Below are 27414 nucleotides of genomic sequence, written 5' to 3'. Positions count from 1 at the left end.
TTGTATTTTTAATAGTAATACATAATTTGCAAGTCTTTATTAATTCTTTGTGTTATAGGAATTTGATTACTTTCCTAATACACAAAAGGAGGAAAATGTATTAAATATTGTGAGATTTATATATTGATCAGAGAATAACACTGTTCAGAATGATTGCAAATCAGTATAATATTGCAAATTAATATTTTTATGAATCATTAGGTGTACACCAAAAGCAATTTAGGCATATTTAGAATTGTAATTAGTGAACGAGAAGGCAATCATTGACGCAACAGTGCCCCCTTGTGGTGAATTATGTTAAACGTGCGTGAATTATGAACCAGGTCCATGAGGTGCTTGGCATCTAAAAATGTTACAAAATCAGGATTCTTTAGTAGCCAATTTTCTGTATCTTACTTAATTGCCTAGGTTTACACACACACACACACACACACACACACACACATATATATATATGTGTGTGTGTATGTATGCATGTATGTTTAAAAGCAGTTTGGTAGCTTTTAAATATCACTATGATAAATATCACTTCCAGAGTGCAGGGCAGACTTCAATCTCAGGGATGAGATACTCTTAGCACTTTGGCCCTCAAATCCTAAATTTGCAGCATCCTTGTGGCTTGCAGCAGGGCTTGCAGGTCCTGCAGAGTCACCAAGATAAGTGTGCTCTGAGTAGGATGGGACTGTTCTTTCATAATAAAATGAGAGACTTTCTTGTTTATCATCATCTTCTGATGTGGAAGATGGGGAGGCCAAACTGAACCCATCCATTACTCTCCTTTTCTGCTGAAACATCAATCTTCATTCCTGCCTTTGGCGGGCTTCAGAACTGTGTCTGACATACTCTTTGTCATCATTCTTTCCCAAAGAATCATGTGGCATTTCTGGGATTTGTTCTGATGCATCCTGAATTGGAATGTCTGTAACTAGACGTGTCCTTGGATGGAAGGCTAGGCCAGAGTTTCTGACTGAATCTGAAATTTCTTGTGAGGTTGAGACCTGGAGATATCTTTTGGGTGTTTGTAATCTATAAAGAGAGAGATCATGACTTTCAGTCACATTTGGTTGAGTGGATGAAAGACCCAATCTGGAGCACCTTGGCTCCACGGCGGTCTCAGACTCTGGTGTAGACAGCCATGCCTTTCTTTTAGGATCTTGTGCGTTTGATTTGTCTTTGTCATTAGACGAAAAGTATAAACTTGTCTGCTCTAATCCTGCTCGTGATGGAGTGAATGGTTGGCCAAGTTTGACATACGTGTCCGAATCTGAAAAGAAGAGAGACCTCTCAGGCCTGCGAAGCTGCCCTACCATACTTGTATCTGCCACTACTTTCCCTTCCAATGATGAATCTTCTCTAAGAGTCTCTGTTAGCTTGAAAACCTCCCCAGCTTTCCCTGAGGCTGTGCCTTCATTCATTGTTTCCCACATTTTGGAGGAGGGAGATGGTGACATAGTTGGAGTATAAGGAACAGATTGACTGAAATTAATGTATCTATTCACCTTTGGTATTCCTTCATGAAATGCATCTGTTTTCCCAAAGAAATCTAAATTTGTGGTATGTTTAAGCTCATTCTCAAATGAGAAACTGTGCCTCCTTTCAAATTTGGTAGATTCTGATTTAGATCCCAATTCTAGTGTGACCCTCTCTGTTTGTGAAGTTAGCAATGGAGGCTGAGCTGAAACTTGAGGGTGGGTAAACTTGAGATATCTCTTCAACTTTGGTATTTCAGTGGCTGATGTATCTACAGAACCCATACTGTCAAAGACGTCTCCATTAGTGGTTTGTTTGATATCTTCAAATGACTTGCTGAATCTGGGTTGGAATTCTGTTATTGGAACTTCTTGAATGTTTATAGATACTGGTTGACTTGTAGGGTGTAGTTCACATTGTGAAAAGTGAAGGTATCTCTCCACTTTTGGCACTTGGTCAAGAGATAAACCAATTTGCCCAATAAAGGTCCCTTGGTTGAATGGTATATCTTTGTCACATGAAGAGCTGAACCCAATTGGTTCTGTTTTTGTCAGTGCATCAATTGGTGCTCTTTCTGTGTTTAAAGAGAGGGACAGTGACTGATTTGAAGACTGAGGCTCAGATTGAGTAAAATGAAGACATCTCTTTACCTTTGCTAAATTATCTAGAGATGTACATACTTCAGAGAAACTGCTGCTTGACTCTGCAAAATTATTGGAAGGGCAGCCTGATGTCTTACATTCTCCTTTTTTCATTATCTCAGGTGGCACAACTTGTTTGACTGAGGATTGAGACTGTGACTGACTTAAGATATAAAGTTCAGATTGTGTGAACTGGAGGTATCTTTTCACTTTTGGCACTTCTTCAAGAGATGTACCTACTTGCCCAAAGAAACTGTTTTCTTTAGTGGTTGGACTGAGTTCCTCAGCAGATAAAGAATCAGATCTCCAAGACTGTGGTTTGGTCACTAACTCTGGTGTGACCCTTTCTTTGTTTAACAAAGTTGATGGATGTTGAACTGGCTCAGATTGTGTGAACTGGAGGTATCTTTTTATTTTTGGCACTTCTTCAAGAGATGTACCTACTTGCCTAAAGAAACTGTTTTCTTTAGTGGTTGGACTGAGTTCCTCTGCAGATAAAGAATCAGATCTCCAAGACTGTGGTTTGGTCACTAACTCTGGTGTGACCCTTTTTGTGTTTAACAAAACTGATGGAGCTTGAACTAAAAGTTCTGGCTCAGATTGTGTGAACTGAAGGTGTCTTTTTATTTTTGGCACTTCTTCAAGAGATGTACCTACTTGCCCAAAGAAACTGTTTTCTTTAGTGGTTGGACTGAGTTCCTCTGCAGATAAAGAATCAGATGTCCAAGACTGTTGTTTGGTCACTAACTCCGGTGTAACCCTTTCTTTGTTTAAAAAGGTTGATGGAGCTTGAACTGGCTCAGATTGTGTGAAATGGAGGTATCTTTTTATTTTTGGCACTTCTTCAAGAGATGTACCTACTTGCCCAAAGAAACTGTTTTCTTTAGTGGTTGGACTGAGTTCCTCTGCAGATAAAGAATCAGATCTCCAAGACTGTGGTTTGGTCACTAACTCTGGTGTGACCCTTTCTGTGTTTAACAAAGTTGATGGAGCTTGAACTGAAAGTTCTGGCTCAGATTGTGTGAACTGAAGGTATCTTTTTATTTTTGGCACTTCTTCAAGAGATGTACCTACTTGCCCAAAGAAACTGTTTTCTTTAGTGGATGGACTGAGTTCCTCTGCAGAAAAAGAATCAGATCTCCAAGACTGTGGATTGGTCACTAACTCTGGTGTAACCCTTTCTTTTTTTAAAAAAGTTGATGGAGCTTGAACTGGCTCAGATTGTGTGAACTGGAGGTATCTTTTTATTTTTGGCACTTCTTCAAGAGATGTACCTACTTGCCTAAAGAAACTGTTTTCTTTAGTGGTTGGACTGAGTTCCTCTGCAGATAAAGAATCAGATCTCCAAGACTGTGGTTTGGTCACTAACTCTGGTGTGACCCTTTTTGTGTTTAACAAAACTGATGGAGCTTGAACTAAAAGTTCTGGCTCAGATTGTGTGAACTGAAGGTGTCTTTTTATTTTTGGCACTTCTTCAAGAGATGTACCTACTTGCCCAAAGAAACTGTTTTCTTTAGTGGTTGGACTGAGTTCCTCTGCAGATAAAGAATCAGATGTCCAAGACTGTTGTTTGGTCACTAACTCCGGTGTAACCCTTTCTTTGTTTAAAAAGGTTGATGGAGCTTGAACTGGCTCAGATTGTGTGAAATGGAGGTATCTTTTTATTTTTGGCACTTCTTCAAGAGATGTACCTACTTGCCCAAAGAAACTGTTTTCTTTAGTGGTTGGACTGAGTTCCTCTGCAGATAAAGAATCAGATCTCCAAGACTGTGGTTTGGTCACTAACTCTGGTGTGACCCTTTCTGTGTTTAACAAAGTTGATGGAGCTTGAACTGAAAGTTCTGGCTCAGATTGTGTGAACTGAAGGTATCTTTTTATTTTTGGCACTTCTTCAAGAGATGTACCTACTTGCCCAAAGAAACTGTTTTCTTTAGTGGATGGACTGAGTTCCTCTGCAGAAAAAGAATCAGATCTCCAAGACTGTGGATTGGTCACTAACTCTGGTGTAACCCTTTCTTTTTTTAAAAAAGTTGATGGAGCTTGAACTGGCTCAGATTGTGTGAACTGGAGGTATCTTTTTATTTTTGGCACTTCTTCAAGAGATGTACCTACTTGCCTAAAGAAACTGTTTTCTTTAGTGGTTGGACTGAGTTCCTCTGCAGATAAAGAATCAGATCTCCAAGACTGTGGTTTGGTCACTAACTCTGGTGTGACCCTTTTTGTGTTTAACAAAACTGATGGAGCTTGAACTAAAAGTTCTGGCTCAGATTGTGTGAACTGAAGGTGTCTTTTTATTTTTGGCACTTCTTCAAGAGATGTACCTACTTGCCCAAAGAAACTGTTTTCTTTAGTGGTTGGACTGAGTTCCTCTGCAGATAAAGAATCAGATGTCCAAGACTGTTGTTTGGTCACTAACTCCGGTGTAACCCTTTCTTTGTTTAAAAAGGTTGATGGAGCTTGAACTGGCTCAGATTGTGTGAAATGGAGGTATCTTTTTATTTTTGGCACTTCTTCAAGAGATGTACCTACTTGCCCAAAGAAACTGTTTTCTTTAGTGGTTGGACTGAGCTCCTCTGCAGATAAAGAATCAGATCTCCAAGATTCAGAGGTTGAAAAGTGAAGATGATGCTTTACTTTTGGTAGGTCATCAAAAGATACACCTAAATGACCAAAAATGTTACTTTCTTTAGGGGGCATGCTGACACTGTGTTCAGATGAGCAGCTGGATTTTCTAGATTCAATTTTTACTATTGACTTGGGGATGAATTTTACTTTTGCTGAAGGACCAGATGGAGATTGAGTTGGAAGATGTGGTTCAGACTGTGAGAACTCAAGATATCCCTTTTCTCTTGGTATTGCATCCAAAGTTACATCAGTGTTTCCAAAGAAACTTTCTTGTGAAGATAAACTCAGATGGGATCTCTGTGACTCAAACTCTGTCTCTATTACAGGTTTAGATGCAGATTGAGCTGAAGGCTGAGGATCAGAAATTGAGAACAGAAGAGATCTGTTCAGTTTTGGTAATCGGTCAAAGGCTTGTCCTATTTTTCCAAACAAGCTTTCTTCACCTGTCATTGGCTTGACGGTGCCCTCAGATGACACTGTTGGTCTGTTGAAAGTCAAGCCCAAGAATCTTCCACTGTCTGTATTTGTTGTTTTAGAAAGGGGCTGATCTGCCTGGTCTGTTTCAGCCCTGCTTCTGGTAAGCAACAGAGCACTTAACGCACTCAGTCCTTTAAAGGTTTTTCTTTCTCCCTCATTACCGGTCTTCTCCTCTATATCTGTGCTACTTGAGGAATTGTCAAAATTGATATTAAGAACCCTGTCTGGTATTGTGACTGGTATAGAATGGTCACGTCTAACTTCAAGTTCTGTAATCTCAAGTCTCCTGGGGTAATCAGAACATTTGTCTTCACTGGCGCTACCAGTGTTGGATTTATCTGTCAATAGACTGGTGATTGTTTTCCTGGTCCTATAAACAGGATGCACATGGTATTCTATTGGTTCTTCTTCATTTTCACTGTTGATGTTTGAAGAATCGGAGAATTCATTTTGGTCTGTAAATTCCTCATCATCAAAACTATCACCTTGAATAAAGGCTATATGTACATCTGATGGATCCAGCGTAATAGTATGTTGTCTGAAACGAGTACCCATGCCTGTGTATGGTTGTTCAGTTAAGGTGCCCTCTTGATGACTCGAGTGTCTGTTTCCAGCAAGTTGGATGTTGTCATTTACTGTATTATGGGCTTCTGACTCTTGTTCTGGGTTGACAGTGTATTGTGTTTGTCCTCCTTCACTCTCCCCACTTTCACTTGTGTTGCAGGAGCTCTGTCTAACAGACTGCACATCTACAGACATCTCCTTTTTACTTAGTGGACAATCAAGAACAGCAAGTTCTGAAATACGACTACTCGATCTTGGAGAGCCATCGGAAAATGAAAAACTCTCCCCACTGTCATTCCACAAATCTGGGTCCATCGCGTCCACGTTCTCTTCCCTCGGTTCAGATGTTCTCACTGAAAATCCTGGTATTGTTCCTTCCTTTTCTGTGAAGGCTTTTTCATCATAATGTAGGGTGACTGTAGAAGAATCTACACTTTGCTCAATGGAATCTTTCATGTCATAAGAGGATATGGATGAAACACACTTTAGCTGAAGCTCCTCCACTTTCGTCATTTCAACAATTAAAGATGTTGTCTTGTTTTTCTCTCTCAGAAGTAGTTGCTTGCTCGCCCCTTGTAAAATGCTGGGATTACTGTCTGCCCTACCCCTTAGATTATCCACTTCTATGCAATGAGCACCAACATCTTCTGTCAAGGATTCTTTTTTCTCTGTCTTCTCATATGATGCATCAACATCACGATATACTGTACTGTCAGATGAGCTGTCTGATTTGGCATCTTCTACAGTGACATAATAAGGAATATTACCTGCTTCAGGTTTTACTTCTGTAACTCCACCAAATGTAACTCTTGAACCTGCTCTCACTTTATGGATTTGGTCATCATTATCAGAATATCCTTCATTTACATATGGCCGTGGACCTGTGGAGGAAGATGTGGAGTTTGGAGGTGATGTAGAATCCCTCTTAGTTTGAATTCTTTTGTACAATTTGTCCAGGATTGGCCTTAATAGAACACCAAGGAAAAAGGCCACTATAAACGTGATGAAGACAGAAAGGCAAACGGCCAATACAAAATCAGACTTGGGTACTCGTGCTGTTGCTTGTCGAATATTGTTCCGCATGTTCATACTTTCATTTCCAGTGATCTCATCCCAAACACTTTTTACTTCACGTCGCAGTCTTCTGTCATGATCTCTTTTACGCACATTTAGATTGAAGACTGACACTTGTTCTTCCAGGAATCCTGACACACATACATACAGTCCTGCATGCCGCTCTGTTATGTTGCTAAGAAGAATTTGTTGGCTTTGAGAGACATGGCCGTTCGGTGTCCACCAACGATATTGCATGAAATCTAAAGGAAAAATACAACATTAATTATAAATAAATCAAATATATTTTATCTACTGCTAAATAAAGAAACCATTAGGCTTACACTTTTTATACTATTTCCGGAGCTTTTTTGGAGGAGGTTGAGTGGTTAATAAAGCAAGTGTTTCTACAGACTATGAATAATATGTCAAATCGTTAGCGGAAATCAGTACCTTGATTGGCAGTATCGCAGGAAAGCAATAATTCCTTCCCCTCATCCACAGTCTCCTCCTTATAGAGACCAGGTGTGTTATACACATGTGATGAACAGACGACTTCAGATTCTTCCAGGTGCAGTAGGTCCTTTCCAGCATGGTGGGGGGGAGAGGAACACACCACTTTCCAGGTCGATTTACCCAGGTCACTGTCAAAGCTCAGCCACCTTCTGAGTGTCTTCAAGTTACAGTCGCACCTCCACTTATTTCCTGCGATGGCTACCGATGTGCTCAAGCTCCGTAGAGATAGGTAGGCTGGCGTGGGTATGATGGTCAACAGGTTGTATCTTAGGTCAAGGACCTACGTGGTATGATCGATATATTAATTGTTAGCACGTACCAGTTAAGTTACTGTGAATTTTTTTTTTAAGTGTAACTGTCAATATATAGATCGTTTCATAATTCATATAGTACAAATGTGTTAAATAAGAAATGCAAATAACCCCACTCACACATCTGTATTTGAATGAGATGTTTACATAAAATTGAGACATGTTAAACCCATAACTAGATATACCATTCCCCAACGTCTATTACCTGTAGCCTTTTCAAGTCCTTGAAGGCCCAAGGGTGGATGGTGTTGATGAGGTTATGCTGGAGGTAAAGCTCTCTCAGGTGAGTACACCCAGCAGCGTCAGCAGGACCAAGCTTGGAGATCCTGTTATGGGAGAGCTGAAGGACCTGCAGAGATTTAGCACTGCCCAGTCCTGAGACAACACAACACAGACATCTTATATTGGAGGACTATTAAATGGTTTGAAATGGTTAATTAAACCCACAGAATCCTCAGACACCATCTGCTGCCACTGTGCCCTTGAGTTAGGTACATGATCACCAGCTGACTGGAAAAGCAAAAGTGGTTAAATGTATTAGTGAAAAAAGAACAAAGAGGCCATGTAGTAAATAATATTAACATAATTACACAATATCCAACATTTACTGCACTGAGGAACTTCCCGTTTTTTATAAAGCCATGACCAAATAGTCAGGAGAAAAATCATTTATCTCTTCCTCCCTTTCTTTCTTTCTTTCTTTTCTCTCTCTCTCTCTCTCTCTCTCTCTCTCACTCACTCACTCACTCAGAGTGGCATTGGCTCATAAATTCAAGATTTAAAATATAGGCAAAGCACACATGTTAATGCTCACTTTGTCAAGTTTCTGGTCCATGGATGTTCTCTGCGAGACATTATTTGCACAGTACACCAGAATTCAGCTCTACTTCAGCCTGCCCTCGTAAACACAGGAGATCCTAAAGGAGCTGTCATCTGTAGCCATCATGACACTTGGTGCAACTAGTTTTCAATCAGGAGCATCCCAGCAGCCATTGAACAGGCACATGTAATTTCACTGGTAATTTTAAAGTGACTCTAATGTTGCATTACATTAGAAGCCCAAACATCATTAGCAGAGATGCGTGACTAGGATGCGACAGCACTGACATTTAATCATTGTGTAACGAGTACTGCAGGATTGTTCTTCCAGACAGTGCACACAGACTTTACAGCCACTTCCTAATTTCTGTATGCATTCAAATGAAGAGCTGGTCGTTGATGTACACACTACGCAGACACAGATGCCAGCAGTCTTGCTCAGAGAAAGAGCCGCGGAGTAAGAACGGCGCTGCCGCTGTTCTGAGAGCTCTACTGAGCGCTGCACTGACTGCTGAGCGGAACTGACACACTAGCGGCCAGCGCTTGTTTGGGAGGAGATGAAAGGCTGAGCCTTGACTCTCAAACAGCTGCAGGATGTTGTCACCCGCTGCCTATCAGAGTTCCTGCTCGCTCAAGCAAAGCGTGTACTGTGCCTCAGAACTCTTCATCAGGGTCGGCCTGGTACAGGGTGTCAGGGACTGCGTTAGCGATGAGATCTTCCCTCTCACCTTCCACTCCACAGCCTGCAGTGACCTCTGCACCAGCTTTAGGCCGGTCAGAACCCGGCCTTTAATTTGTAAGGGCGGACACTGGGTCAGGAACGCTAATCTTGGCCAGGCCAACAGGGATGGAGACAAACCAGGACTCTTTGACAATAAGTAACAGTACCGTGAAAGAACACAGCATCTCAACGGAGACACTTAAAAACAATGAGACCTTTGCAGAAAATAAAGGCTGGCATGTCCTAGAGCAAATACTAGCCTAGATACTGGCTGTATGGGAAAATTGATTTAGCTACCGTATCTGTGACATAAAGCCCTATATATAGCAAAACTGTAAACAGGCATAAAATGGCTTTATCAAATTGTGCCATAACCACATTAGGATATGACTTACACACTGCAACATTTTCTTCAAAACTGCCAAGCATCAATGTTTTTTTAATGGAATATAATTTAAATGAAAATGTCACAGATAAAAATAATGTACTGAGTTGTGTCAACATATAAGTTTAGGTAGTTAAAAAGTCAGTCACAGAACTCTCAGTGAACCTCCGTAATGCTAAGAGGAAAGTGCTAGCAGTGGCCTTCTGGTCACACGACAGCAGATATCCCACTAAGCAGCAGCACACTGGGAATGTGAGCAAAACAGGGGCATTAGAATGCAAACTGCACAATTATAACCACAGTTATATCCTAGTGCGCCAACAGGTGGCAGGACTGATCGTCCGTGGGATTGAGAGGAGATCCAGGTGAACCCCCAGGTAATTAAAGCAATTTGGATATTTCCTCACAGTGGAGAGACAGGAGCAGAGAGGGAGGTTGTTTCCCTGGTGATGTGGACCTGGGAGAATGGCTCCAGCAGGACTTCAAATACCAAATTCTCTATATCCTATTAAAGCCATATTTAAATCTTGAAAAATGTTCACCTCTGAAGTGGAAAATGATCTTTTAATGCCTAACAAGCAAGCAAACAATGGAACTTCAGACACCATCCATGGAGTATAATTTCATAATCAGTAGGAGCCCATGTTAACACCCATTTAAGGAGCAGTCAGTACAGTCCGATCGTAATAACTGTGATCACCATGGAAATATGTCCTCTGAACACGTCATCTTTTACAACCCTTAATGAGGTACTGGCGTGCCTGTGTCAAGCCCTTTCACACCACGTTTGGGACATCAGACAGGTCAAAGGACACTGGTGATTCAGAAATGTATGTAGTATTACAGGACAAAGGTTTACTGGTTACCAGGCTGAGTGGCGATTTACTACAGATTGGAATTTAAAGATCTGATCTGAAATGGCTGAAACAGACACACCTATGCCAAGGGTGTTTTAATGCACATGTACGATCCGCTCTTGTTATCGTCATTTTTACTGAACTGGACTGGAGAAGCAGGATGGGATTACTGCTGCTTATGGCCTCATAATGAAAGTCAAGGTGAGACTGAGAATGAAAAGGAATTTTTATGGAATGTTGTTGTTTTGTTTTTTTTTTCCTGCTGGAGTTTATTTTTCAGTACTGTCTGTGAGAAAGATGTGCTGTGTGGTGGTTAAGATGTAGTTTAAGATGACATGTCACTCTAATTCCATTGTGGCATTGTTTTTCTGGAGCGTATGAGGTCACAAATGACATCCGCAGAAGAGTCAGCTCTGTGTGTGTGTGTGTGTGTGTGTGTAAATGAATTTCTCACCTCTTGGTAGACATTTTAGCTGGTTTCTCTCAGCAGACAGCAGCTGAAGATCAGGTGCCCAGGGCACACAGTGCCCTTCTCTTCTTCCCAGGGTCTTAGTGCCCTCCGCACCTTTACCCAAACACAACGACAGCCTTTCCAGTGCATTATTCCCAACCCATAAATGCTGTAGTCCTCTCAAACGTGCACGGCCAGAACCGAGAGGAAGCAGAGAATGGAGAGCGTTATGGGATAGGTCCAGTGAAGTTGCAGTTGTAGGGATCAGCGAGGGGGCTTTGGATAGGCCAGATGAGGAACAGTTGAGAAAAGGAGTCTCTTGACATAGACAGGACACTGGACAAGCGGGGCTAGGCACGACTGTGTTAGTCCCACACAGGCGGAGAAGCAGGACTACACAGCAGGACAGTAAGATGGACACTAACATCACAGCCAGCCCTGCGTTACACAAAGACACAAACAGTGGATGTCTAATTAACAATATAGAAACACTGGACAATCAGGCAGGTCATTATGACAATGTTAATGGTAAAAAAAAAAAACCAGATAATTCAATACATCTAAATATTCTGGGAAGAAATTTGGCCCCTATCCATAAAGATAAATATTCCATGGTGTGATGCTTTACTAACAAAAGTGACAGCATGTGATACCTAGTCTGAGAAATTTTAAGGATCTATGGAAATTCTGTACATTACACCAACAAACTACAGACTAGATTAAATCTACTTTAAATCAAGGTGTTTTTTTGTTTTTTGTTTTTTTTTTTAGAAAATGGAGTACATGGTTTTTGTCTTTTACTTTTGTTATAGTAATCCTGGATCATTACAACATAAACATGGCAAATGTGATTACATGCATACAGTCGTACACTTTCAGCAGTAATGAACACCCATAAATAACTCACTTAGATTAAAAAAATCTGACCTTTTCCTTTCAGAAATCACGGCATGAAAATGTGTACTTGCGTCTCAGAGTTCTCAGGTGTCCACTTCAGAGCTAATCACACGATACTTGATACTGGCTCAGAGACGGTCCTCAAAACAGTAACAGTGAGAGCGAAATGCTTCGGTTTTTACTCAAACCCACCTAAGATCAAAGTCTGAACTGTATCGCTGCAGCTCAGACACACACACACACACACAAGAAATTGTTTATGGCAAGCTATTCACATTCACAAGTCAAAGTTAATATCTTACTCAGATTGAACTCTTCCTAAGCATTTTCATGAAAAAAGCAAGGAAGATGACCATTTAAAAATGATCAAAGGTGCTTCTAAAATAGTTTCGTACACTCACCTCCACTTCATCAGAAACACACCCATCCACTGGAATGAACTATTAAATATTAGTCACAGTAATAAAATGGTGTATGAACGTTTATGTAAAGCATTATAAACACACGCACAAACTACCTGTTTTGGGTAAGTGTGTGCTTTTACTATGGGTGCTGGTAGCTGGGTGGGCGCAGGCTGTTTAGAAAATGTCAACAGTCAAGAGCTACACATTCTGTTTAAAATGAATCTGACATTTATTTATGTATTCATTTTTTAAATGAGACACTGTACTGAAAAATGTGTTAATTTTCTTTCGTTCCAAAGGGATGAATCTAATACGGCGATAATGCGGCTAAAGAAATGACAAATCAAACGTGATAAAGTTAGTGACCAAAACAGGAGCTGCAACATGGCCATCCACAAAAGGAAGCAGCAGAATTCAAATAAATACTAGTCAGGAACACAGAGACCCAAATTAATGTGTTATATTGCACAGAACAGAACAGGCAAATCAAACATATCAAACACCTTCTATTTTCATCTTATCAAAAGATATTATTTAAATCACAACACACGCTCATATAATATCAGCTGATAAAAATAACATCATTTAACCCAATTCCATCTATGGCTGATTTTAGCAGCCTATATGTAATACACATTGAAAATCATATGGCACTCTGAAAAAGTATATTTATCTGGGCACTTACAATGCCGGACAGTTTAGATAAATATGTAACACATCAGTATCAATCGCCACTGGCAAATGACTTGGGATCTGTGGGGTGACAGACCTTTGCAAGTGGTATAGGGTGGAGATGTTTGTCTACTCTTATCCCAGTTCAGTGTTTATGGCTAAAAGTAACAGCTGTAAATAACATGAAGCCCTGGCAGTGGTGAGATGTTATGATGTATAGTAACATGGCCAGAGATGCACGAAACAAAAACAATCACACAGCACTATTTGAAAAAATATTATAGTGTTAACAATATATTTTAAATAGAATTTCACACATAACAGCTTCAACGTTTTCATTTTTGCATATTGTAAAAGACAGTATGTCCCCATATTGCTAATACATTACAGGCTGTTAAATTTCTCCTTGTGAAATTGAACTGAAATGTTGTTCTAAATGACATATAGGAGAACTCAAACGTACAGCTGCCAAAGAACTACTAAACTACAGGCCAAAAGGACATCTACACTACAGGCCAAAAGTATGAACGTAGTGACTCTCCACAGTGAGGAGTACACAGACCTTTAAAATGCAACAGAAAAAATACTTCAAAACCTGATGAGAAATGTTTAGACAGGCAGAGCAAGGTGGTGAGGACCCCAGAGCCTGCAGGTCTTCGATCATGGAGGACTTTCTATTGAAAGAACTTTTCCAATCAGTGAGAAAAAAAAAAACACATCTCAAGAGTAAAATAACAAACAAACTAAAGCTTTCTTTTTAAAGTCTTGCCTCCACACATTTTGCCATGTAGAGTCTATGACTATATAAAAACTCAGTAAATGGTATGGATATTATAGGGGGGTTATAGTCCCTTGTGCTGTCTGGATTCCAGTTCACCAAGCCCAGTGTCCTGGGCTGGTGACACAGACCATATTTGTCAGGAAGTGGCTGGATAACAGAAAATACTGCCACACCTCACCGCTGGATGGATTTAATTCAAGAACATGGCAGAGGTAATTCCAGTTTGATGACACAGTGTGTTCTGAAGAAACTGTGGATTTTATGTGTGTTTATAATGTATCGCTCTGCAAGGGTCCGCAATGACCGCTTTAATAGTGCCACTTAGAAAAACATCGAACAGAACTTCATTATCCTTCATTTAAAAAATTATAATTATGTACCACATCTAGGGAACCTAGTGATAAATTACAGGCAGCTCTTTGGCTAAATTATTCTAGAATAAAAATCAAAAGATGAGTGTTTCTGTAGTGCGTTTGATTAGTTATATGTGATTATAAAATTGATGTATGTGAGTGTATGTGGGAGTCTGAGAGACAGCAAGATCGACACGTGCGAGTGATTTACACGCATCATAAGGCAGAAAGGTCTGCGAGCAGGTGTGACTTACACTTTTACGACATTTTGACCACGGACAGAACAAAAAAAACAAAAAACAAAAAAAGTGAATGTGAGCACATTGACGTACACAACTATCCCTTGAGTTACCTCCATATAGGTTAGCTTTTATCTGTGACGTGTGTGTTTGTGTGTGTGCACATTTACAGTGGTATTCCCCATAGATCAGTGCGCCGCTCCACAGGGGTTGTCCGAGGTCTGGCAGCCCATGTTGTGGTATTTGACCTGCACTCTGAACAGTGTCCCGTCGGCACACATGCACAGCTTGTATCTCTCCAGGCCTTCGTCAAAGTACAGATCGCTGCCCAGCGAGTTGTTGGGGATGCGGGACGGACTGAACATCACCGAGCCGTTCAGAACTATGCTGTTGTCCTGCACAGAAGGGGAAGTCCCGGGTTAGTCCACAAGCTCGGGGCCTTGCGTCAGGATTTACTTCATACCATGTGCACACAAACTAAAATGAACTAGTTTTACATAAAAACTAGTTCTCTGAGCAAGACTGCACTCTGTAAGTAATTGGACGGCGATGGTTTTTGTCGTTTTAGCACCATACTGCAGCATGCTAGAATCAAACATCAGTATAAGGTGAAGAAAGAGTTTTAATGCAATGGTATTTAAATCTACACTTAAACAAACATATAAAAAGCACACAAGCTATTTTTACATAGTCTGCCATTTTAGGAGAAGAGACTATAGAAATTATGCTATAGGCCCATGGAGATTATATATAATAAATATATAGAGATTAAGTCGTCTACACTACAGGCCTAGCATTACATCCCAATGCTGGTTCTCCTGTGTCTTGCAGTCCAGGATTAATGTGAGTTTAGGAAAGCAGTTGTGGGAATGAAGACTCACAGCTTTGAGCTCTATGTCTCCGCTCATCCGGAACTCCACAGTCTTCCCCATGATAAACACGCCCTCGTTGCCCCGGACGATGGCCTTACCGTCAACTTTGATCATGAGGTCAGATGATGCATTGCTGGTGATCTGCAAAAAGCATGTTAAAGCTAAAGGAAAACTTCTGGGAAAGTGTTAAAGCTAAAGGAAAACTTCTGGGAAAAAGGACACTGTTCTGGACTCAGTGAGGAAACTATCACATTATGGAGTAACTTTTCAATGGATTCTTAATATTAACATTATATCTTAAATGATACCATCTGAAGGTGGTGATTGTGATAGGCCACTGTGATAGGCCACTGTTCGCTCGTGTTAGGGTGGGCCAAGTGAAATGCATCAGTCTTCACCCTTTCTGTGGAAGCTTTCTTCACGTTCAGCACCTTGACCTGTTTGGGCAGGTGGAACTCGTGGTTGTCGAAGTCCGTGCTGAAGAAGGTGGTCTGGGTGCGTGGGTCTGTGAAGGACACGCCCAGGTCGCTGGTGATAGATGTCTTGCCTTTCTCCACACTTAGCCTGGTGTTGCCCTGTTGAAACACCACCTACAGTACACACATGCAGAAAAACACACACACACACACGAACATACGCACGAATGCACACAAAATGACACACTGTGCTGAGATTTGTGGGGGAAAACAAAACAAAACAGGCATCAACCACCCCATAATAAATATTTTATTTAGCTGTGAGACTGCATAACTGCATTAAACCTACATTTTAAAACCTGTGTTTATAATCACCTCATGTAATTGTGCAATGTTTCTAATCTGGTATTATGAGGCCATAAAGGTTACAGGATTGACAGAGCGTGCTACAGACTCACCGGGTTGTTGTTGCCGGTGATGACGAGGTCCTGGTCCTTCCTCCCTCCCACGGTGCTCTTGTGCAGGGGATGTACCACACCCATATCAGCCTTCTGCTTGAAACGCAGCAGCCCAGTCTCGTGGAACTCCATGCTGTCGCACCCACTAGGCCCTATCCTGATCACCGTCCATATCACCAGAGTTATCTGCCACACAGCCAGAGGGAGACAGCGCCCGGCGGGGGGGAGGCGTTAGGATATATACGTACCCGTGGTTCAGACTGGCGGCGCAGCACAGCGTCACTCACGATGAGGTTGATGAGCGCCAGCAGGAAGAGGAGGACGATGACACACACGGCGATGTTGCCCTTGCGACCCCTCAAGCCTGTCTTGTGCAGTCTCTCCTCCTCTATGGGCACATAGCCCGCTTTGAAGTTGCTGTTGTGCTCTTTATTGGCGGTCCGCCGGTCAATGGCCTTCTCACGCATGGACTTCTTCGCTGGCCCATTCGAGCTCTCCTCCAGGAAAGGAGGCACATAGTAAGTATGAAATGGCAAGTTTGACTCTGCTGATAATAACAACTCCTATATCGTATTTACTGGATATTGGTGTAGAGTACTGCAAGTAAAGAGTGCTGCAACTAAAATGATGCATTTTGGAAAGTGCTGAGATTAAAAGAGTGACATGATATTTGCATAATCAGCATTACTTGAGGACTGTAATGTATCCATGCAGCTCCATTACATTAATAAAACAAAGAAAAAAGTTCACTTATACTGTTCTCTATAACTTCCATAAATTCTAGTGTCTGTACTTTATTTAAGAATTATTTTATGCAAAATAAAGTACTTTATATTACCATAACTTTTCAAAGTATAAGATTGTATTTAAAGATAAAGGGGAAAAAATACGCATTTATTTCTGATGTTATTACAAAATCAACGTGTTATAACGCCATTGGAACGTTACAAAGCTAATTAAATGTTATTATGGTTTACAAGTATGCCCTTTCCTGATGTTCATTTAATGAAAAGCCTGATTATTTTTGTTAGGCAAGTCGAGTGAATAACGTGAACTGGCATTTTCCAGCTACACAGGTAACATATTTAAAATATCTGACGCACCCAAACAACAATGTCAAATCAACTGTATCTATCTATCTATATATATATCTATATATATATATATATATCTATATCTATATATATATCTATATATATATATATCTATATATATATATATATCTATATCTATATATATATATATATATCTATATCTATATATATATATATATATATATATATATATATATATATACATATATACATACATATAAACGTTATTTAGCTAAGGACTAAAGGTAAAAAGGTCCACACACACACACACACACACGTTCATAATAATAATACACTGAGATTCCCACACTAGACGCACGGCGGCGCGTTCTCTCAGGAATGCACGCTCTGCGTATGCGAGCAAGGGGCGACGGCAGGACTAAAAATAAACTACACGGTCCTGTGTTTGAGTCAAAACTAAAAAAATAATAATATCAAGAGCCCACGTCTTTTTTGACCGACGAAACAGCTTCACCACCACCAGCTGAAACTAAATAACACAGGAAATACTGCTTCAAACGAGTCGTTTTGTCCATGAACGTGTGACCACGCAGAAAGCCGCAATACCAGACAGAGAGACTAGTCCACCGAACACGTGCACAGCGTAGGTATCTCTGAGATCAGCGACACACAACGTGCATTTCTAATAACTACACTTATGTCAGAGGTTGGCTATAACAGTCTAGGATATTACACGTCCAAACCAGACCTGCTCCGACGCCATGTCGACGCTCCCTGTGCTGCGCTTTGACGGGGGAAGGTACCACCTAGACGTCCAGGGGAGAAGCGCAAAATGAACACAATCACGCAAACTCAAGCGTCAAAATGACGGTGGAGGTTAAAGCTATAAGCGCACAAGGACGCTGAACGACGGTTCACATCGGGATATTCCTCAACAAGTCAGACCGTCAACCAGCTCACCCAGCACACTTAAAATGGTCTGGTCCCTGCCGTGCGGAGACGGCGGTTATAACGGGCGCTCCAGAAAAGGGAAGCCCACGTTTAGCACGGCTCGTCCCCGCCGGTTAACCGATAACCGGAGGCTCCAACGCTCACTGCTTCCCCACACGTTTTGGGCTGTATTTAAAAAAAAAAAAATCTGTTTTCTTTCTTTCTTTCTGGCAAATAGCTAACAACTCACTTTAAACAAACATATTATCTTATAACTAGGTTTAACGCTGAAATCGAACCAAGATGTGATAATAAAAGTTGTATTATTTTAGCATATGGGGTTATTTTGTGATTAAAGGAATATACAACCAGGGGTTATTGTCTAAGTATTTCGGGGTAGAATGTGATTTTTTTTATATGAATTAGAACAGCAAATCAATAACCTCAACACACTCAAACATTATCAACACTCAATACACTTAACCTCAACACACTCAATAACTATCCAACACTCAATAACCTCAACACACTCAACACTCCGGATGAAGGTAAATAAAATCTGCTACATGCGCGAGACCCAACACCCGCGCGCGTGTCGTCTGGCAGTGTGACGTTACGGCGTTCTGTTACATCACAAACACGCTGACCGGACACGTTCCAAACTTCAGTGGATTTCCGTTTTATTATTTACGTATTACTTGGCGGTTCTTGGAAATGGGGAAACTACATTTCCACGGAGCCCGAAGGCGGGCAAATCGACTCCGTTGCTACAACTAAAGTGCGTCCGTAGCATCCAACGTCAAGGACAAGAACTGTGGGTGTGTGTGTGTGTGTGTGTGTGGGGGGGGGGGGGGGGTCCTTTACAAGCCTTATAAATCCGGACTGGCCACGTTAAGCAGTCCCGCGGTTGCTCCACGAATGGCAGACACACTGCGGAGGTTGGCTAACACATCGTCATGCAGCGTTGTGCAGCAGAAACTGGAGGCCTGGGATAAAGACTACCACGTAGGTTATTCACTGTTCATGACCGCTCGAAATGTGTGGCTGTCCACTGATGGTTATTCTGCACACCGTGGAAGCGTAGTAGCCAGATCTAGTCAATCATGTGTAGTTTAAAAGCTATCTAACTCTGAAGGGATTTGTTTCTATTTCTATTTGACACGATGCGTCGTGTTTTGGTGACAATGAAGGGTTATTTGTTTATTTTATGTGTGTTATTTGTTTGTTTTTAGATTATTTAAATTGACAATGTAGCAATTCATAATAGTAAATCGCCTCATATTATTACAGTTTATCACCTATCGAGCTGTGTAAAATAACACAACTAAAGATAGACTATTCGCAACTGGTACGTGCGCCTGAAGTTTTCAATGGAATGTTTGTATTGATTGCATTGATTTGGCTGCGAAGTTAGGTTACTATGGACGCCAGTTGTCAGGGCAACGACGGAGCCATTCCCGGGCAAGACAGCGTGAAATGAAACGTGAACGCTCCCTGCAGCCTCGTAACTTGTGAATGGCCTGGAGTTGTAAAATCCCGAGTCGCAGTTGAATGTGCAGGACTGAATCCATTGTTCGCATTCTCCCAGACGCAAAAGATAAAACAGCCCACATTGTGAAATGCTCCTTTACTGCAGGATGAGTTTTGTAGAAATAAAAGACAACCTAAATTTGCAGATTTCCGTGCATGAGGGGGGATGGTTCTGTGACACTTCCTTGCCTGGGCTGGAGTTTAATGTGTAGCTCCTAAATCACTTATGAACATAATAAATGTTAAAAAAAAAAAATATCCAAAAACATCTCTGGTCAACAGTGGTCAATTCAGATGCATGTCTGCAGGTGATCTCGTGCGACCAAAACCTAAACCGCTGTTGTGAGCTCCTGGAACTGACCTCCAGGGTACAAGGTCAGCTGTTCACCATCCTCAGCCTCACTGCACAAGAAGGTACACATCCAGAGAGGCGCTGCTTCTCTCCATCCCACCCTGTCTTCCTGTTCCCAATCTTGCACTCTCCTGCCCAGCAGCTGTGCAGAATGGCACCTCCTTCACTTTACAAACGCCTGTGAAATGCAGAGGCCAGTAACATTATATAAAACATTACATGAAGAGGGTGACATAATACATTTACAGCATCTTTCATAAATACCTCGTAACGTGTTCATTCATTTTTTTATTGGCTTTCACTGAAGTGTTCATGTTTTGCGTGATAATAATGTTGGGCACTATGTTAGTTTATTTAGATTTTTCAGAATAAAAGTTCACAAATAGTAAGCTATTTTTACAAATATACTATTTTCAGTCAGAATCTTTTTTTGTAAAAAATGTATTTAATCCCATTCAAGTTTTTGAATGGAACGGTCTTTTTGCACTCTTCTGAAGCTGTCACACAACGACCCACTACTTTAATGTAAACACAAATAGTTCATGATTGTTGATTTTAAAATTTATGAATGCATTGTGCAGTTTTATGCAAGGTGTTATGAATGTGTTATGTCAGCCTTTTAATGTAACTTTATCAAGCACCCAACTTTATCTTACCCCCCCTCTTTAATCAGTGGTATCCCTGACAACAAAAGAAAGAGAATATCCATCTTACCCACTTTTTGTAAAATGTTTGTAATTAAATGCAGCCACATTTTCTTTCGGTGGTCTGTTTCTGAAATGCCTGTCTGTCTCAGGTGGTCACTACGCAGGTGTGGACACCCTTAAATCCCGCCTACTGCCATGGCTTAGTACCTGCTTCACCATGGCAACCACCTCCGTGTCCCCAGACACCAGTCTCAACCTTATTCAGGTCAGTTCATGTTTTCAGTGTCAGGATGCAGTACCAATACAGGATTGTGAATACTTGTTTACGAGCTGTTTGTAAGAGAAAGATCCTAAAACTTGGAGACTGTAAAGAACTAGATGTTATGATATTCAGCCATACTGACATTTGTGTGTGCGCGTGCGCACGGGTGTGTGTATGTATGTGTGTGTGTGTGTGTGTGTGTGTGTGTGTGTTGAGTAGGACAATGTGGAGAAGGACAGAAAGCTCCAGGAACTGTCATTATCTCACGAGAGCGACATGTTTAAGATGGAAGATCGGCTGTGCTCCACCCGTTTAGAGCTGGACTCCGTCAAACAGAAGTCAGTACCTTCCTTCAGCTCATGCTGTGGCCCAACAGCGCCGCTGTGCTGCACATCTTCACAGCGCTCACAGCAAAGCACGGCGCCAGCTGTACAGCGGTCAGGACATAACGGTCACTCTTAGCTCGTAGGACTGCGTGCCGTTTCCTATGCCTTTACCTTTGATGTGTTTTCAGGTTAGCTGACGCGAAGTTTGAACTGGATTCCACCAAAAACAAGTCAGCAACCATCCTTCTCGCCACAGAGGATGAGATATTGCATCTGAAAGCTGAGTGAGTGACGCACGACTCGCTAAACGGAGAGTGAAAAGCAGACGTAGAAGATGTGGCCTTGTTCCACAGGCTAGGAGGTGTGGAGACAGCCATACGCGTCAGCTAGCACTGTGTTTTGGTCATGACTTCACAAGCCTTCATATGCTAACCTTTCTTTTCTAAATGTTGTTTTGTTGTTGTGTTAGTAACAGGTCCACCTGTTGATCACATTTAGATATTAATGTCTGTGTTGGTAGATTTTCTGTGTTTTGATGTTAATGCTTGTGTTGGGAGATTTTGCAATCCTTGTGCTGACTTTCTCATAAGGGATTCAGACTTTTGTAAACCTGTTTTGTGGCAACTTGTGTTATAAAAATTAATTTGTATTTGAATGCCAAATGGCATGTGAACTACAGGGATGGCATACAACTAATGAGTAATGAATCACCAGCAGTGGACAGCAGATTTTTTCATTCTTGTCTTTAAGCATAAACTAAAAGCCCTTTCTCTCTCGGAGTGGTCTGGGCACGATGTGGAGCAGGGTTGCCTTTGCCAGAGTTAAGACGCCTGTGTAAAGGGGTGTATGATGTGGAGCAGGGTTGCCTTTTCCACTGTTAAGACGCTTGTTTAAAGGGGTGTACGATGTGGAGCAGGGTTGCCTTTGCCAGAGTTAAAACACTTGTTTAAAGGGTATACGATGTGGAGCAGGGTTGCCTTTGCCACTGTTAAGACGCTTGTTTAAAGGGTGTATGATTTGGAGCAGGGTTGCCTTTTCCACTGTTAAGACGTATGTGTAAAGGGGTGTATGATGTGGAGCAGGGTTGCCTTTTCCACTCTTAAGACGTATGTGTAAAGGGGTGTATGATGTGGAGCAGGGTTGCCTTTTCCACTGTTAAGACGTATGTGTAAAGGGGTGTATGATGTGGAGCAGGGTTGCCTTTGCCACTGTTAAGACGTATATGTAAAGGGGTGTATGATGTGGAGCAGGGTTGCCTTTGCCAGAGTTAAGACGCGTGTTTAAGGGGCTGTGTGCTGGTGCAGGCTGCAGGACGCCTATGAGCAGATGAACCTGTATAAGATGAAGATGGAGGACTATGACAGGCAGGTCCGATTACTGAGGGATGAGGTCACTTATCTCACTGCTGAGAAAACCATACTACAGGAAAGGTAAGTTACACACACACACACACACACACACACACACACACACACACACACACACACACCCTGCACTGTTCGACCACACCTACGCCAGGAGCGTCTTAGATCAGGTCATTGATGTCCCAGCAGGCTGATGAGGAGCCGGTCTCCCAGTCCCGTCCCCCACTGTAGCCGTGGCAGCAGCCCCGTGAGGGCGGAGTCTCCCGCGCGTGCCCGGCTCACCAGCTCTGCTCGCCGTACCCGCCTCCTGTCCTGCTTCTCTGAGCTGTACGCCACCGAGAGGCTGGAGGCCCAAAGCCTCCTGCGTCGCTACGTCGATGACCTGGAGACAGTGCAAAGGATCCTGTTCATCGCTGCTGTGGTACGACGCACCTGTGAAGGCTTATGATGATGATGATGATGATGATGATGATGATGATTTACATTTATATAGTGCCTCTCACACTCAAGGCTTAGGCCGACTCCTGTAGCGCTGTGAGCGACGTCGGTGCTCTGTATCAAACCTTTCCTTCTTATTTGAGTCCTGTGCAAATGTGACTATGTGATCATGGTGTGTTATAACAAAATGAATAAAGTATATGCTAAAACATTTGGAGATAATATACATACAAATAAATGTGTTGTATGATTGTATGTTATCCACATCCAAAGGTTTTACTATAGTCAATTAATTTAGTTATAACATTTTGTTGTTGCATATATCAAAAACAAATGCAAAATAAAAGTTTACTGCTAACTCCCATCTGTCCAATAGGAGTCTTTCCAGGCTGCTAGACTGGCTTATCGACAGTTTAAGCTGCGTGTGAGGAAGACTCTTTCCCCTACGCACGTTGGCCCTGAGAGCCTGGAGGACTCTGTTGCGGACTACATCGTCCGGAACCTCGACCTCTACGATGTGCAGACAAGTGTCAACGTACGCTCTCTGCCTAGACCTACACAAACGTATTAAGAGTTTCACACATGCTCAGAACTGTACGATGAATTAGAGAGTGATGTCTGGTGATCTACTGATCGGTATGGATCTGATTTTCGATTATGCTCATTTAACTTTTTAAAATTGCAATTACCCCGTGATACATATCTGATATCGTGCGTATGTACGTTCACATCACTGTGCCGCAAATGTCACTCACAACTGACCTGTGATATGCGGTGCCGTGTCCGTTTGTACGATGTGATCAACGGCACAAACACGAACGCAGTGTGTTTGCAGGACGTGATTAACGCCATGAACGTGAACGCGGTGTGTTTGCAGGACGTGATTAACGCCATGAACGTGAACGCGGTGTGTTTGCAGGACGTGATTAACGCCATGAACGTGAACCCGCGGATCTCCTTCCCTCCGGAGGTGGACTTTGTCCTCGTCAGTAGCTTCATCAGAGAGATGTGTAGGACGGCCTTTAGCATGCAGACGCTGGAGCCTCCGTTAGACCTGGCCTTCAGCACAGACGGAGAGCTCTACAGTGACACCAAGTGAGACTGCCCACAGACTGTGTCCACACACACACACACACACACACAGTACAAAACACCACACCTACATCCTAACCCAATTTCAATCAGACATAATGCCTTGCGTGAAAGCGTGTGGATACAGTGGATTCCTCGGAGCATGAGTGTTGTGAAGCTTCGTTTACATCGGCTTGGCCGTTTCAGGTACAGACGGAGTTATGACTCAGAGTTCACCGCTCCACTGGTGGCGTATCATGTGTGGCCCGCGCTAATGGAGGGAGACACAGTCATAGTGAAGGGAGAGGCTGTCACCAGGAGAGGAACACTGGTACACACACACAAAAACACACTCATGCACAGTGATTATGCAGTCTGCAATATGTATGTGTTTTGCCTGTACTGTGTGTGTTTAACAATGTTTAACACTGTTTGTGCTGTTAGAGTTTAATAGTGTTTCTCTGCACTGTATGCTAGTCTTTAACAGTATCTGTCTATGCTGTGTTAATGTTTGTCTGTGTCTGTCTTCACTGTTTGTGATAGTGTTTAAAAGTGTTTGTTTGCATTGTATGTGTTAATGTATTAACAGTATTTGTCTTGTATTGTGCTGTGTATTAGTGTTTAACATTTGTCTGCAATGTGTGTGCTAGGGTTTATGTTAGGGTTTAACAATGTTTGCAATGTGTGTGTTAGTGTTTAACATTATTTATGCTGTGTGTTAGTGTTTAACAGTATTTGTCTTCACCATGTTAGTGTTTAATGGTGTTTATCTGCATGGTGTTAGCGTTTAATGGTGTTTTCTGTGCTGTGTGTTAGTGTTGACCATTATTTGTCTCTACTGCGTGTGTTATTATTTGATGGAGTTGGTCTGTGCTGTTAGTGTTTATCTGTTAGTGTTTACCTGCATTTGTCTGCACTGTGGTGTTTATCTGTGCTTTAGTGGAGGAGCCGTAGCCGAAGCCGAAGCCCCAGTCCTGTCCGCTCTCGTTCAGGAAGTCCTACCCGCACACTTGTAAGTTTCAATGAGACTCAACTATGATTCTGTCAGTCGCAGCTGAAAGTGCTTCGAAACTTCTTTGATGCCTGTGAGGAATCTTGTAAGTGTGTGTTTGTTTGAATGTTAACTTTTGTATTTTTTTCGCACATGCTTTCTTTGGTCTGAGGGTGAGTACAGAACTACTCCAGTTCACTACACATGCTGTAATTAGCGCCCTCTTCATATCTCTCTCTCTCTCTCTCTCTCTCTCTCTCTCTCTCTCTCTCTCTCTCTCTCTCTCTCTCTCTCTCTCTCTCTCTCTCTCTCTCTCTCTCTCCCAGATATCCAATCATAGTCGGAGCCTTTCCCCTGGACGTCTCTCAACGGGTCGGCTGTAAATTTGAGCTTTAAAGTTCATCCCCCTGGCTGTTCAGGAATCATAAACATGCTTCAAAACATTCTGTAATTTCAACAGAATCATTATTACCAATAATCATTCCTGTTGTCTCTTTTATCTCGTATAGAGTGAATAGCCGATTTCACAAATGCCTTGTCATCTTGGAAAATCTACAAACACAATATTCCTTAACATGAGTTTACCAAGCCTTAGCACATAATATTCCTTAACATCAGATTACCAAACCTTTTCTTTTGTACTTGAAACATCTCTCTTTACATGAAGAGGCATCAGAATAGCGACATGTGTTACATAAGTCAGGAGAGTCTGGAGGACTGTGATCCTTTAACCCTGTGACCTGTTGACCTTTTCTCCTTGCTCCGAGCTCTGCGACTAAGGTGACTAAGGTGTGTGTGGTAAAGAGCTGGGCAGATCTTTACAGGTGCTATGTTTCCATTCCTCCTGTATCCCTGTATGTGGTTTTTCGAGGGTGCTGTGTATTTCACGTACCGTGTTCATCTGAGCTAGGTGTGCAGTAGTGAGATGTGCAGTAGATAGGTGTGCAGTAGTGGTGTGTTCAGTAGTGAAGTGTGCAGTAGTGAGGTGTGTGCAGTAGTGGGTGTGTGCAGTAGCGAGGTGTGCAGTAGTGGTGTTCAGTAGTGAGGTGTGCAGTAGTGAGGTGTGTAGTAGAGAGGTGTTCAGTAGTGAAGTGTGCAGTAGTGAGGTGTGTGCAGTAGTGGGTGTGTGCAGTAGCGAGGTGTGCAGTAGTGGTGTTCAGTAGTGAGGTGTGCAGTAGTGAGGTGTGTAGTAGAGAGGTGTTCAGTAGTGGTGTGTTCAGTAGTGAGGTGTGCAGCAGAGAGGTGTGCAGTAGTGGTGTGTTCAGTAGTGAGGTGTGCAGTAGTGGTGTGTGCAGTGGTGAGGTGTTCAATAGTGAGGTGTGCACTAGTCGTGTTCAGTAGAGAGGTGTGCAGTAGTGGTGTTCAGTAGAGAGGTGTGCAGTAGCGTAGCGACTAACAGGTCTGTGCAGGAGCTCTTCTCAGGTCTCGAGTGATAGGCCCCTCCAGTGCAAAAACACGTCCAACGTAGGAGAAAGTTTCCCTCCTCTCTCTTCTGATCAAAGAATTTAACCAGTCATACTTCATTTGTAATGCCGTAGAGTGTGACGTTTACAGACCTTTCCTTACGACTTTCAAAGACTGAAATATCTTCAGCAGAAACTGCATTATGTTATTTTAATACAATCCGACATATAAACATATAGGACAGTTTAAGCCGTGATTCGATTACATTCATAATGAGACATCCATCCAACCTTGCGATTGGATGAATTGAAATTTGATTTTGCTCTTGGCACTGAGATGTCTGTGGTTATTGCATTACTGCGTTTTCTGCAGTGCTTGGTGGGTTCATAATTCTGCCAGACTGTTATGTTGGCAGTTCAGTCATTCTTACTACTGGTGCTAAAGTACTGAGTTTTCTTCTCAAAGGGACTTGGATGTCGTCATTTGCAATGTGGAAAATTGAACATTTAAAAAAAAAGTTTTGAAACTTTTTGTTTTTGTGTCATTAAGGTGCTTAACATTGTTTTTCTGTTTTTATTGTTTTCTGTTTCTTTTGTGGAAATTTTTTTTTTGCAAAGTTCTTGTAGTACGTTTTTTTTCCCGAAACAACACAGTTAATGACGCTTATAAAAGATTATGAACTAATAACTAATAAATCAATCGGCTTGTGTGTGAGCGTTGTTAAACCTTTTTCCTGGAAACCTTAATAAGTGGTTTTAGGCAGATTGTGGCTTTATTTTATCTTTCCATAACAAATTGACTGACATTTTAAATTTGGGTTCTCAAACAAAGGTCTTTGGGTACAATAAAGAAGCGCGTTTTACTGATGAAGTTTCATTACATTTAGTTTTTTGAGCGATTTCTTAAAAGAATATCTCACATTGTCCACTAGGGGTCACTCACAACCCACAAAGCTACATATGAACGCTTATGAAGCGTTTTCATCTGTAGTCATCTACAACTTAGGGGAAAAAACACCACCTTTGATATTACCTCCAGCCTGTTTATTCCCATAGCAGATTT

General features: G+C 41.8%; 3 protein-coding genes across 7 annotated transcripts; 1 reads left to right on the top strand and 2 right to left on the bottom strand.

Annotated features, from left to right (window-relative positions):
* Positions 1-4: 4 nt before the first annotated feature.
* lrrc66 (leucine rich repeat containing 66) lies at positions 5-10821 on the bottom strand. The gene is made up of 3 exons (XM_081718509.1): positions 7863-10821; positions 7284-7626; positions 5-7093 (listed from the first exon to the last, which is right to left on the bottom strand). The coding sequence occupies exon 3, from the start codon at positions 7086-7088 to the stop codon at positions 801-803; it is 6288 nt and encodes a 2095-aa protein (XP_081574635.1). The 5' UTR covers positions 7089-7093; positions 7284-7626; positions 7863-10821; the 3' UTR covers positions 5-800.
* A 1575-nt stretch (positions 10822-12396) lies between these two features.
* sgcb (sarcoglycan, beta (dystrophin-associated glycoprotein)) lies at positions 12397-18048 on the bottom strand. Of its 2 annotated transcripts, none has more exons than XM_027022631.3 (6): positions 17786-18048; positions 16270-16479; positions 15983-16168; positions 15507-15698; positions 15118-15249; positions 12397-14631 (listed from the first exon to the last, which is right to left on the bottom strand). In XM_027022631.3, exons 1-6 carry the CDS (start codon positions 17798-17800, stop codon positions 14425-14427), a joined length of 942 nt encoding a protein of 313 aa, XP_026878432.1. In that variant the 5' UTR covers positions 17801-18048; the 3' UTR covers positions 12397-14424. The 2 variants fall into 2 exon arrangements, with proteins under 2 accessions (XP_026878432.1, XP_026878433.1); XM_027022632.3 differs by having other exon boundaries at positions 16270-16476.
* Positions 18049-18814: 766 nt separating this feature from the next.
* Positions 18815-27147, top strand: spata18 (spermatogenesis associated 18). 4 transcript variants are annotated; one of them, XM_035523936.2, is made up of 12 exons: positions 18815-18972; positions 19806-19911; positions 20646-20761; positions 20978-21096; positions 21273-21368; positions 22389-22514; positions 22638-22869; positions 23263-23421; positions 23806-23981; positions 24165-24288; positions 24898-24969; positions 25275-27147. In XM_035523936.2, the coding sequence occupies exons 1-12, from the start codon at positions 18886-18888 to the stop codon at positions 25329-25331; spliced, it is 1470 nt and encodes a 489-aa protein (XP_035379829.1). In that variant the 5' UTR covers positions 18815-18885; the 3' UTR covers positions 25332-27147. The 4 variants fall into 4 exon arrangements, with proteins under 4 accessions (XP_035379829.1, XP_035379828.1, XP_081574637.1 ...); XM_035523935.2 differs by having other exon boundaries at positions 22635-22869; XM_081718511.1 differs by having other exon boundaries at positions 20978-21195.
* Positions 27148-27414: the final 267 nt, after the last annotated feature.

The sequence above is a fragment of the Electrophorus electricus genome, chromosome 7 (assembly GCF_041902795.1).
Source record: "Electrophorus electricus isolate QZ-2024a chromosome 7, ASM4190279v1, whole genome shotgun sequence".
Lineage (NCBI taxonomy): Eukaryota > Metazoa > Chordata > Actinopteri > Gymnotiformes > Gymnotidae > Electrophorus > Electrophorus electricus.
The sequence above is the reverse complement of the archived record's forward strand: the minus strand, read 5'-3'. Positions and strand labels throughout refer to the sequence as shown.

Bases quoted from the DNA above. Each gene is read 5' to 3' on its own strand.
- lrrc66 (XM_081718509.1), bottom strand. From the start codon at position 7,088: ATGCAATATCGTTGGTGGACACCGAACGGCCATGTCTCTCAAAGCCAA.
- sgcb (XM_027022631.3), bottom strand. The intron at 16,169-16,269 runs GTGAGTGACGCT...GCTGTGTGGCAG, and splicing joins TGGCGCTCATCAACCTCATC to ATAACTCTGGTGATATGGAC. The intron at 15,699-15,982 runs GTGAGTCTGTAG...TGTGTACTGTAG, and splicing joins TCACCGGCAACAACAACCCG to GTGGTGTTTCAACAGGGCAA.
- spata18 (XM_081718510.1), top strand. From the start codon at position 18,886: ATGGCAGACACACTGCGGAGGTTGGCTAACACATCGTCATGCAGCGTT. The intron at 21,196-21,272 runs GTCAGGACATAA...ATGTGTTTTCAG, and splicing joins ACGGCGCCAGCTGTACAGCG to GTTAGCTGACGCGAAGTTTG. The intron at 24,970-25,274 runs GTAAGTTTCAAT...TCTCTCTCCCAG, and splicing joins GAAGTCCTACCCGCACACTT to ATATCCAATCATAGTCGGAG.